General features: G+C 30.1%; 1 protein-coding gene across 6 annotated transcripts in view; it reads left to right on the top strand.

Annotated features, from left to right (window-relative positions):
* Plp (Pericentrin-like protein) overlaps positions 1-12753 on the top strand; it is a 55266-nt gene that overhangs the window by 17936 nt on the left and 24577 nt on the right. For 2 of the 6 annotated variants that reach the window (XM_088230641.1, XM_088230643.1), the window contains exon 1: positions 10262-10760. The exons of 3 other annotated variants lie outside the window; for them this stretch is intronic. In XM_088230641.1, the coding sequence (XP_088086767.1) occupies positions 10737-10760 (24 nt within the window). In that variant the 5' untranslated portion in view covers positions 10262-10736. Of the gene's footprint in view, positions 1-10261; positions 10761-11899; positions 12086-12753 lie in introns of those variants that run through there. One more of the 6 variants, XM_088230642.1, reaches the window with a different exon arrangement.

A 12753-nucleotide genomic window follows, 5' to 3' on the forward strand; every position in this document is an offset into this window, starting at 1 on the left:
AATAACTTTTTGTATCTTTTTGTATTTTTTTTTTTGTTATTTATGTTCATAAAAATAAACAAAGAAAGCGGTCAATGTTTCACATCACTATTTTAATATAATTATTTATACGTACCACAGGTAAGATACCATAGGTACCTACAACTCCATGGTTACAAATATTGTATTCGAAATCTAGAAAAGGCAGGTGTAACTTTATTTTATAATCTATAATTATTTAAATAACATAACGTAATTAATTGTTAAATTTTTTGATTACAAATCCATTACAATTTATATTAACGTTATTTATGAATACAATTTATATTAAGTTCAAAATTACACTTGTTCATATATTAATGAAATTGAGGCTCTTTAGGCTGTGCCTGTGTCAAGCCATAATAATTAACAATAAAAAATACATATTAAAATTAATTAGATTAAATTATAATGACATGTAATGCTATAAAATACAAATTCAGGAAAACAAGGTAATAAATAATATAATTTGAAAAAGATAAATATTAAAATATAAATTATACAAATTTAGATTCATACATATTCAAATAAACAAAATAATAGTATCATAGAAATCAACCAAATACAAGTATAATAATAAAATATAGTAGTATTGAAAAAAAATATCATTGAAATCAATAGAAAAAGAATATACAGTAGCGAGCACTTCCAGACTGAAAATATCAGTTTTTTTAAATATTGTTTTTGTTGTGATTTCTTGATAGCTTTTCAGTCCAAATTATTAAGCAATACCGTTTAAAGATGATGTACAAAAAAAGTGCCCAAAATTATTTTTTTCATAATTTTATAGTTAATATGTATATTTTCGATTTTTTCGCACAAAAATGAAAAATGCTCATAAAATTTTAAAAACCGCATATTAATTTAAAATAAAATTACATAGGTACATTGCACTAACAATTATCAAAAACCAACAAAATCAGCTGTTGTTCCTCTTTTTTTTTATTACTGCTTCAATACGTTTTGGCATGGATTTCACCAAATTTTGTATGTAGTCCTGGGAAAAAAATTCAAACCACCTTTTTTTGACGTTTTTCCTTTGACGAAGGCTTCAGTTTATTTGTTTCGATTGCCATTTTATGCCACAAGTTCTCGATAGGGTTCAGGTCAGGACTATTTCCGGGCAATCCAGTGTTGGAATTCTATGAATTTTTATATATTATTTGACCTAAAAATGATTTTAATAGTGTTATTTTTTTTTTATTTTTTTTTTGAACATTATAAATCACAGTGTCAGAAAAACATAATACTTATAGTTTTTGCTCGTCGGTGACACGGTGCAGAGTCATCTTGGAAAATGCACTCAGAAATATAGGAATAGTGCATTTCAATTGACGGGAATAAATACTCATCCAAAGTTTTTTTTGTAAACTTCTGCATTCACAGCTCCTTTTATGCTAATTAAATAATCCACAAAAGCTCCATAAAAGGAGAAACATCCCCAGACCATTTGTCCAGCAGGATGCTTCACTGTTGGTCTAAGACACTCATCGCTTAAACGTTCTCCGAATCTTCGTCTCACGTACTGAATTCCATCCGAACCAAATAAATTAAATTTACTCTCATCGGAAAAAACAACTCGTCGCCAATCGATTTCACTCTAAGTTTTATATTTTTTAGTCCATTCTAAGCGGGCAATGCGCATTTTTTTGGTCGGTAGTGGTTTTTTTACAGGCCTCCTGGCAAAAAAGGCGCTCTCCCGAAGTGGAGTCTTCGACGTACGGTGTGAACACCCACTTCAGAACCACCAGCCTTTATGAACTCTGTCCTTATATCCACGGTTTTGAATCGATTTTGCTAACAGATTCGCTTTAGCAGTCGATTCTCAGTATGTGTTGTTTTTTTTTTATGCCCAGTACCTTTTTTCGCTCTAGACTTGCAGAACCTTGATTTTTTTCATACAATCTAACACTGCAATGTGACTGCATCCAATCTGAACTGCTATAGCTCTGGAACTCACTTTTAGCGTCGCCAAAGATAAACTTGTATTTTTTTTGTAAAACGCTTAATTGCTTAAATGTTGCCATAATTCACAAGAACATTAATACTTGATGTCAACACGTTGAAAGTCACAATAAAACTGGTCTCATTATTTGAGTAAGACCCTATTCAGGTAGAAAAAAATAAAGGGTTGGGGTAATTAGTTCTAAGAACTTTATTCCTGCACTAGCCCTTTCTAATAGGTGGAAAGATTTCAGTGCTCGCTACTGTATATGTAAAAACATAATTGAAATGATAATTGAGATGTAGTTTCTAGAAACTTACTCTATACTATAGTAAGAAATAGGAGTAATAAATAATATGCCAAATAAGAGTGAGTACTAAATTAAATAATACAAAAAAACATAAAAATTCAAGATATATAAAAAGCAAATAAAGGTAAAAGTATGGAAGGAAATCAAATTTGTCATTTTTTGCTAATTAAGTTATTAAAAACTAATACAAGTATAATATATACAATTTTTTTCAGCTGAATGTAGATTTTCATTCATTCATTTATTACTCCCCTTCCGCGCCTAATGGTGCATAGGCCACTGAATTCGTACACCAATCGCAGCGTATCTTGATCACTTGTACATGAAGGTAAGATGATCGTCTTACGCGTTAGGTTGCCAGTCTAGGGAAATATTCTAGTGTAAAAACTTTTAAAATGAATATTTCATGTCAACCATGTTGGGAATCAAACCCGAGACCTCTTGCAAACGCGCTGACCATTACATCACGTGGCGGAGTAGGTTTTCAGCCAATATAAAAAAAAGTCGGATGAAATAGCCCGAAACTATTTTATGAAATACTGTATTTATTTCAGTTTCACACGTTTGTGAAATTTCCTCAGCAATCGCAGAAAACAGAAGATTTTGTGTATACTTATTATTTTTATTTGAAAATAATTTTATAATTAATTTTACAAAATAATTTATCTTTTTATTCATCGTTAGTGATATTAATGTTAACATCTTTTGTAAAGATGTTTACATGCCCCTTAATTTATTTAAAAATAAATTAAGACCCTTATTTCTGGCTGCGATACGATCCCACTTACTATTTAATGATGCTCACACTTACACAGACCTGAACACTTACTCCTACACTAATACACATAAACACACATCTACACTTACTCTCATACAAATATACATAAACACACCCTTTTGTTGTAACACAATTTAATAATATGTGTGATTGTTATTTAGAAACTTTTCTGGTCTGTCTTTAAAAACTGTATTTTTTTTAAATGTTACTATACCATTGTCGACTGTTTGTTTCTTTAAAATGAATAATTAAATAAAGGTTTTCCAAGTCTTTTGTTTAGTTTGGTCTGGAGGTTTATTGTATTATTTCAGTCCGCGGTCATTTAGTCTTGACTGTCCTTGTCTCGTTTTAGAATGTCGTATGTGAGAGATTGTTCTGATATTCTCCAATTGAGTCTTATTGATAATCGAAAATACCCGTAAATTTTTGAATACTTAGCAAATGTATTGTACAGTAACTAACCTGAAATGTTTTTGATTTTTTTTTAAATATCAAAGTCAAGAAGTAATTGAGATATTTGTTATTCTTTGAAAGTATTTTCCGAAAATATCGTTTGAGTGTTATGTTTAGTGGATTCAGCTAGCTTGTATGAGGTCCCGGGCTCGATTACCGACAAGTTTGCAATTTATTTGTTGTGTTTTTTTTCTTTACTCGCCCCCACTCGCTTACATACACGTAACTATTTTTAGTTTGTTTTATTTTTATCACTTAAGGCTGTAGTCTGGTAAAACGAACGCAAAATGAGAAAATCATACGATTTTGCCATTTAAAACGAATGTTTTTTTTTCAATCGCGCAGTAATAAAAAAATAAAAACAAATAAATTAGATAAAAAAAATAATTTTTAAAGGTATTTCTGTCAAAAAATGTACTTAAAAGTTTTATGTAACTAAAATATAATTAATTTAAGACTGGCAGATTACGCCATTTCAAATTTAGACTAAACTTAGGTATCTGGGATCTCAATAAAGACTAAGTATTGAACGAAAATTCATTGTAATAATTTGAAGATAATAAATTTAACATAAAAGTGGCCGCGGCCAAATTTTAATTTTTTGTTTTTGAAAAAAAAATACAAGCATTTTAAATCACAATAGACTGATCTTCAGAATAGCCCTAATCGCTTTCGAAAGGGCTGGTCTGAACTAATAGCTTTCGATAAGGGTTGGTCTGAGGGTCACGAAAAAGTCAATAAGATATTGTTTTAAATGAAATATTTCAACCAGAATTATCTTCTTTTTTCAAAAAAAGAGAGTACAATCCTATAAAAAAAGGTTTCAACTAAAGTATTTCAATATAAAAAAAATAATATTACCGAAGGCATAATTTTAAGTAGAAATAAAGGAAAATGACACAAAAATGTATGTGATTTAAAATGCTTGTATTTTTTTTCAAAAACAAAAAATTAAAATTGGTCCGCGACCACTTTTATGTTAAATTTATTATCTTCAAATTATTACAACAAATTTTTGTTCAATACTTAGTCTTTATTACGATCCCAGATACCTAAGTTTAGTCTAAATTTGAAATGGCGTAATCTGCCGGTCTAAAAGTAATTATATTTAGTTACATAAAACTTTTAAGTATATTTTTTGACAGAAATACCTTTAAAAAATATTGTTTTTATCTAATTCATGATTTTTTTTTATTATTGCGCGTTCAAAAAAAAAACATTCGTTTTAAAATGGCAAAATCGTATGATTTCCTAATTTTGCGTTTGTTTTTCCTGACTACAGCCTTAACTGGATTTTTTCAATTGTGTTTCTGAGGAACACTATAATGTATACTGTCATTATTTTTTGCTTTCATATAATGTTGTACATATTTATTTTGCAATGCTGTTGTTTTCTCTAATAAATTAAATAAAAAAATAATTACGCTATTTCATAGTTTCCCTGAACTTACATCTGATGCCTTATCGATGTAACTAATAGGCAATATGCTGCAATTGATGTATCAACGCAGTACCCTATGCATTACTGGATGCAGATAACGACAAAACAGTTTAAATAGACAATGTACTGAAATTCATTGCAACGGATAGAGAAAACATTTTTGAGAGGGTAACAGGGAAGTCATTTACAGGGCTTATGACCTGTCTTCTTATTCAGGAAAGTCAACAGATGTAAGAGTTGAGGAAAAAAGATGTTCAAACATAGGTAGAATGCTGAATGTTACACAGTGTGTAAAGTGGCCACTTAAACCAGCCAGTGAAAGTTGAAGAGTGATTTTTCAAATTGGCCCAAATCAATAAAGATCGATTTCATAAAAAAAGCAGTTGTTTGTCCGTTTTTATCAGATAAAGTTTTTTTCCATACGACATGTCAAAGTGATTTTAGACTCGAGTCATGCCCATCAGATCACTTTATTACACTTTAGTAATTTGCCATCATCGACATTCTTATTGAAATTAGGATTTTTGAGGAAAAATATGAAATTATTACAATTAATTTCAGTCCTGCTAAGTAATTTCCGAGGGAGTGGAATCCAGTCTTGTTATACACTAAGATCACAATAATTTAATTGAATGTGATTTTTCTTAAGACTAATTTGTTCTGATTCACCGGTCTGTTATTATAAAGTGCGTGTTTATTGAAATTATATTTAAAACAGCGCCGGTTGATTGAAGTTAGGCGTTATACATTTAAATGTGTTTTTATTGCCCTGGGGGCTGTGGGTAGTTAGTTATTATTGTTTAGTCTGGTAAATATGCTAGTAATAAGCAGTATGTCATGTAAAGCTGTGAACGGAATACTCGCGTCTGTCTATATTTATGCGCGCATTCCGTAGTATACTACATATTTATGTAGGCACTAGGTACCCGGTACTTGTCTCGTGTACATATTTTTTAGTACGCACCCGCGCCCGCGGTTCAGCTTCCATGTCCGTCCGTGTCTTCCTGTCTCCAGTCCTAGTGCGCAGTTGGTAGTGCGCAATGTGAATACACTGTACATATCGATTGATAAGAGCTGGCGTGTTCACAACACTCACACAAACGTATTTAAAATCTACAGGATGGTGATTTTAAAAAGGTTATGTTAAATTTTAACCAAATGGGCTATCTTTTTTAAAAATCTCTGTTGGATTAGAGAGTTGTGTATATGAAAATGGGTTAAGAAAATGTAATAAATATATCAATTCATCTTTACCCGAGTACATTTTTTTATTATATATTTTGTGTTCATCATATCATATAAAAAATTGAAGCTGTACAATGAGTTTCCAGAAGTAATAGATAGCGTTGAAGTATTTAAAATTTATTTGAAAAAATATGTTATTGAGAAATTAAAAAAAAAATTGCAATATTTTTAAAAGTTTATATTAGTCCTTAAAAGGCCACGAACTTACTTAATAAAGCATACATACATAATAAAAATTAACACCATGTGATGAAAATGCATAACACAAGTTATATTTTTATAATAGATTGTTTTAAGTGTATAAATAATTTGATTTGTTGTTTATCAATAAGTGTGTATATATATTTTCTCCAATATAACTTGTTTCGTGCATTTCGTTAAATCTATTTATAACTATTATAATGAAAACAAAAAAAAAATATTAAAAATGTACTTGTTTAAAAATAAAAAATATATGACATTTTCTTGACTGACGGTTTTTACTTTTCATATACACAACCGTCTAATCCCAAAGAGGTTTTAAAAAACGTAGCATATTCGACTAAAATTTTATGCACACTTTTTTAAATCAACATTCTGTACATTAAAAATGCGTTTGTCTAAGTTTTTCGAACGCGCCAGCACTAGATAATTGACCCATGCATACGTGACTAGATTAAATGATAAAGTATTTTATTTATTTTCTTTTATTTAGGAAACATACAGTACAGTCACATAGTTTTATATTTTACACACTTAGACTTAACTCTAATGGACCAGTGAAGTTTCCATATTATAAAGTAATTATATGTAAGGTTATTAATTAAAGTACAAAAAAGAGAAGGAAAATAAACATAAAACGAAGTTGTTTAAAAAATTAAAGTTAAAAAATTAAGAAAATTTGTAAAAGTAATTAAAAGTTAAGAATTAAAATAAAGAATGAAAAACATGCTCAGACGTAAAAATAAAATGAAATAATAATAACATTTTTTTAAAAAGGAAAAACATAAATATACACATATATATTTTAAGGGATTCAAAAAAACGATGAGAAGAATCTTTAAAGAATCTTAAAATAAGAAAATAAATTTATGTCAATTTAAAAACATCTTCAAAATTAATGACACATAGTAAGAGCAGCAATAAATTGATTTCATATACATATTTATTTTGTTCATTAACGCCCAAAAGGCATTTACAAAAAACAAAAATAAAATACATGCTAACATACTAAATAATAAACACAGAATATACAGAAAAAAATTGTAAAATTAGTTAAAAAAGAAATAATAAAAAGTTTTACAAAGTAAAAAAAAAAAACAATAATAACAAAGGTATGCAAGAAAAAACAGTAAGCATATAAACACAAAATGCAAAGCTTATGAAATAAATTCTGTAAAGCAAACACAGTAAATAAAGTGTTACGGTAAGCAAGAAAGACAAATTTAAATTAAATTAATAAACAAGCAACCATATATTATCGCGAAAAAGGAAGAAATAAAAATATGTTTATATGAAATGCGTATTTGCCAATACTACAATGCAATTTGATATAATAGTAAAAAATAAAAAACAAGTATAAGGTAATAAAAATAACAAGTATTTTTTTAATTTATGGAATTTAATTGTCAATAATAGTTTGACGAGCAGCTACAAATAAACTTGATATTGTGGACTTAAAAGATGGTAAAGAATTGGACAGAATATATGCAGCCGTTCCATAAGTGTTACCTAACCTATGCAGTCTCGGTATCAATGAATTGTCTTGTTGGTTGGAAGAAGTACCGGAGCAATGAAATAATAAAGTACTCCTAGTGTTGACAGCAGGTACTCTAAAATTAATCAATATATGAAAAACGTAATAAAAATAAACAAGTATTTTTTTAATTTATGGAATTGAATTGTCAATAATAGTTTGACGAGCAGCTACAAATAAACTTGATATTGTGGACTTATAAGATAGTAAAGAATTGGACAGAATATATGCAGCCGTTCCATAAGTGTTACCTAACCTATGCAGTCTCGGTATCAATGAATTGTCTTGTTGGTTGGAAGAAGTACCGGAGCAATGAAATAATAAAGTACTCCTAGTGTTGACAGCAGGTACTCTAAAATTAATCAATATAACATACAATATAAGTAATTGAAAGTAGTTTAAAAGTATAAAAACATGTCAAAGCAGCAGAGAAAAAATAAGGAATAACAGGTATTGCAAGTAATATTTATAAATCCATAGCTTAATACCCATAAATTAAATATATATATGTTCACAGATACTATACATTTACACAAGCGCAACGTGTAAATGTTTTTTTCGCGCCAGCTCTTTCTGACAGACCTGTACCCACTGTTGTACCTTGTACTCGACTCTCCAGCACATCCCACGACAGATATAAATACATTTCTCCGAGGGGCGAAGATATTTCAACCATTCATTCAATGGTGACCTTATCACGATTTCTCATTTGGAAATACATTATATTCAAGCGGGGAGCTTCTATCTGCTTACTGAGCTAATTGACAATGATTCATAGATAGGGTTTAGTATCCTCACTATCCTCCGTCCCTTATCGTTGGTTTATCTAATGATTGCTTATAGATACCAATATTTACTTGATTAAATTTGTTTAACATACAAAACGATGACATTGTCATACATTCCCAGGAGTTATTGAAACTCAATTCCGGACTAAAATAATATTTTAACATAGAACAAAAGTAGATATTAAGAACAAAAAAGTTTAACATTTTTATAAATAAATATATTAATAGAACATGTAAACCGAACAAATGAAAAAAAATACCTTAAAAAAACAAAGCAAATAAATTAAAACTCCTACAAAGTATTTCGTTTAAATTATTTATTGACAATTCTTGATGAAATTCCATTGTAATAACTTATATTTACATATAAGTTATTAATTTAAAAAATACTTGGTACACTTCCACTTTTTATTTTGACCAATTAGCGCTTTCCCCCTCTAATGGGCATCTTCAGACTGGTGAATATTATACAGTGTAAGGATAATTTATATAAAACGAAATATTATCTTAAGTGTAGGTACATTTGAAAATAAGTTGAAAAAGATACAATACGCAATATTTCAATGGAACAGTGTGAGATTTATTTTTTTTTTCAAAAATATAAAATTTTAATTGGTCAAAATAAATAAGTGGAAGTGTACCAATTATTTTTTAAATTAATAACTTATATGTAAATATAAGTTATTGCATCCTACAAAGTAGTTTTCGTTTAGATTTTCCACGAAAAGGTCCAGAGATGTCCAAAGAGCTACGCCACGCCTTGCAATTTACGCATTTTATTTTATTGAATTTTTGTCGGTATTTTATTATACAGCATTCGGAAGATATTGTCCAAGCGTCCAAGGACATGTTACCAACGTGTTATTTACTTTCAGTTGCTTCAGTTTCAGTGCCGAAATACGGCGTTTACTGACAAAAATAGTACTGAAATATTCCTAACTACTTCGCTAGATACAAAAATACATGTTCTAAATTTACTAATATATAACAAAATAAACAATAATATTTGAATAGTAAAGATTATTCACTACGTAATTCGTCGTAATTATTATTCCGGAGATCCGTGTTTAATTTTACATGTTGTAGGTTTTTTTTTTTCAAAAGCGAAAGTATTTATTTTGGCTGAAATAGCGGCAAATGCTTAAATACATTAAAATCTAAATCTCCATTCTTTATTATTATTTGTTTTTCTTGGATGAATTTTATCGCGAGACAAACAATAAATAAATTTGCGTCGTCCTTGTTGAGCTTATGCGCTGCTTTTAAAACATGCATTAAAATACAAAAAAAAAATCTGCTTTTGATTAATTTTGATGTCTTTATATTTACCGATGAATTAACAAATGAAGAATTGAAGCGTAGCGGGCTTTCGTAATTTAACTTTTAGCTCGTGGTTTGTATAAAAAAATTACGGTGCCCGCAGTAAATGTTTTGAGAACCGCAGCCGGCTCCGCCGTCAACGCGTCGAGTTCATAAAGTCCCATCACTAGAGAGTAGAGACACGGACGCGGACACGAGACAACCAGACATCCAGACATCCAGACAACCAGACAGCGTGCAACGCGAGACGCCATCCGACGTCACAAGAGACGCGCGTCGAACTTTTATCAGCTGAAAAGCACTTCTTCGTTTTGTTTTGACACAGACTTTCAGTAATATTTGATTTGTGATATTTTTGCGCGTGTTCATGTGTAACAAAGTGAATATCCTGATCTGAAATCTTATTATCCACGCTTAGTACTGTGTAGTGTAGAAATTAGCGATCGCGGTGGTTAATAATAGATCTTCGTTATATGTATTCATTTAATTTCAAAGTCAACAAATAATAATAATCATGAAAACGTTGTCTGTGTTGAAGTCTAACATTTTGTTACTGTTGCAAATGTTTTGTGATACGAAACTAATTGTGTGCGAGTGAATACGTTATAAATAAAATATAGTTTAAAGTGTATACAGTCTTCATATCACGTGTGAGTGAAATTATGATTTGAACTTTAATTTTGTCGCGTCGTTCCTGTCAGATATGGCAGTCAAAAACGTGTTCCTGGTATGTTATTATTTTATTTATTTTTGCATAGAATTATCGTTTTGGTTCTTGGTAAATTATTTATTTATCTATTTTGGATGTTTGTAACATTGACTTTGTAGTTCATTGTTATGTTTTAAAGGAATAAATAAAATTACCGTGTTTTGTTTATTCCTTTAAAATATTTATTTATCATTGGAACATACGAGTGATACGGCAACGAATTCAGTGGCAAAAATTTTCGTGGCTTTACACTCCCGGTGTATTTATTTTATCATCTGTTTTGATAAGACCACACAACATTTAATAAAATAGAGCATGAGCGATTTGAGCATATCAGTTCATACGAAATATTCCGTTTAATTTTGTAAAAATAATACGTCCTGTCAACGAGGAGACCCCAGTAGATGCAAATTTCGGAACATTATGAAGTGCCTCGTTTGACATTTCTCGTAATTGTGTATTTCATTTTACAAATTTCTTTTTCGAAACACCATAAACATTTCAAATATAATCGGTCCCTTCAAATATGAAGAAAAAAACATACATTAACCCTTCCCGTACTGTGTTAAAAAAAATCCGTGCGTTCCGGTGCTGTGTAGTCGATACACATAGATTTACAATTAGAAAAATGGGACATTCGTAGGCAATTGCTTCAGTCAACTATATTTGAAGTCAAAGTAATAATATTTGAAATATAATCGCTAAAACATAAAAAAAACATTTGCTAACGCTCATAGCTTGAGCAAATGGACCACCTTTAGCGAACCTCCGAGAACAACTGGCGTTTTGTGGTCAGTGGTCCAGGATGACCTGCGTCACGCGTGCAATTGTCTCTCGCTCGCGAATATATCTATAGTATCGAGAGTGAGACCTTAAGAGTGTTTGAGACAGTCGTACATTCGGTATTCTTTTACTAAATCGTCGCGACAATGCGACACATCGGCTAGTTTTTTTAATTTTTTTATTGTATAGGTGATTTATCTCCGATTTCCGATAAAATGCTTTTTCAGTGCCAAACAAGAATTTATTACTTAATAATAAATTATTTCAATCCATACGTAAATGTATAACGAAGGAATACCGAAAATCTTACCACAGTATTTATTATATTTACACGGATATGAAAGTTATTGAATGCAATGTGTACTGGCTACACATCGCCGGGAGGGGAAAACAAATATTTGCGTTCGTATAATTTACTCAAATATTTCAATTTCGTGCCATTTTCATCTGAAAAGGTGCTTGAAAACGGGAATTAAGACGTAGTAAAACGGTGTTAGAACCTCGGACCTCTGATTCGGAAGTCCGCGACTCTACCACGCGACCAAAATCCGATGCTACATGTAATAATTTCAAACTTTTAATTACCTTAGGATCCGTTTATTTTTAGGTCTAATGTCTTCATTTAAAAAATAAACGAAGGTCAATAGGAGCTTAAGACTAGGACAAAATAATGTGACACTAGCAAACTCTGTTTTGTTTATTTGTTTTTTTTTTAAATATTTTAAATTATCCAGTGTAAATCAATAGTTTTGAAGCCAAAGTTCAAGTAAGATTATTATGAACTGAAATATATATTTGAAAAATATTATTTGGTTGAATGGGGCGGAAGTTTTTTCAGTCCCAGGTACAGATGTCTAGTTTTAGGGGCAAAAACACGTGGGTACAATGTTGGCACTAATTTTTGGGGAATACCGTACATAAGAATGTTCAATGTACGTACTACTCCATAAATATCCGACAGATGTTTTTATGGCGGGATATTGCGATTATTTCCGACGCCATAAATTCGTTCACTTTGTTTCCCCACTGGATTCATCAAAGATTTTTAAACTAAAAAAAATAAAAATTGGAAAGTTTATCATAAGAAATATATCAGCACATTTAAATTAAATTTATGTGATCTAAATCAAACAACCGGACCTCAGGATCCGAGATGGAGAATTTATTGGAGAGTGGTATATGGATGTTTAGGTTTTCAAGTATTTCCAGGACTTGTGGCATTGTTTAT

The sequence above is a fragment of the Micrasema longulum genome, unplaced genomic scaffold (assembly GCF_059751315.1).
Source record: "Micrasema longulum isolate JH-2025_06_02 unplaced genomic scaffold, ASM5975131v1 h1tg000802l, whole genome shotgun sequence".
Lineage (NCBI taxonomy): Eukaryota > Metazoa > Arthropoda > Insecta > Trichoptera > Brachycentridae > Micrasema > Micrasema longulum.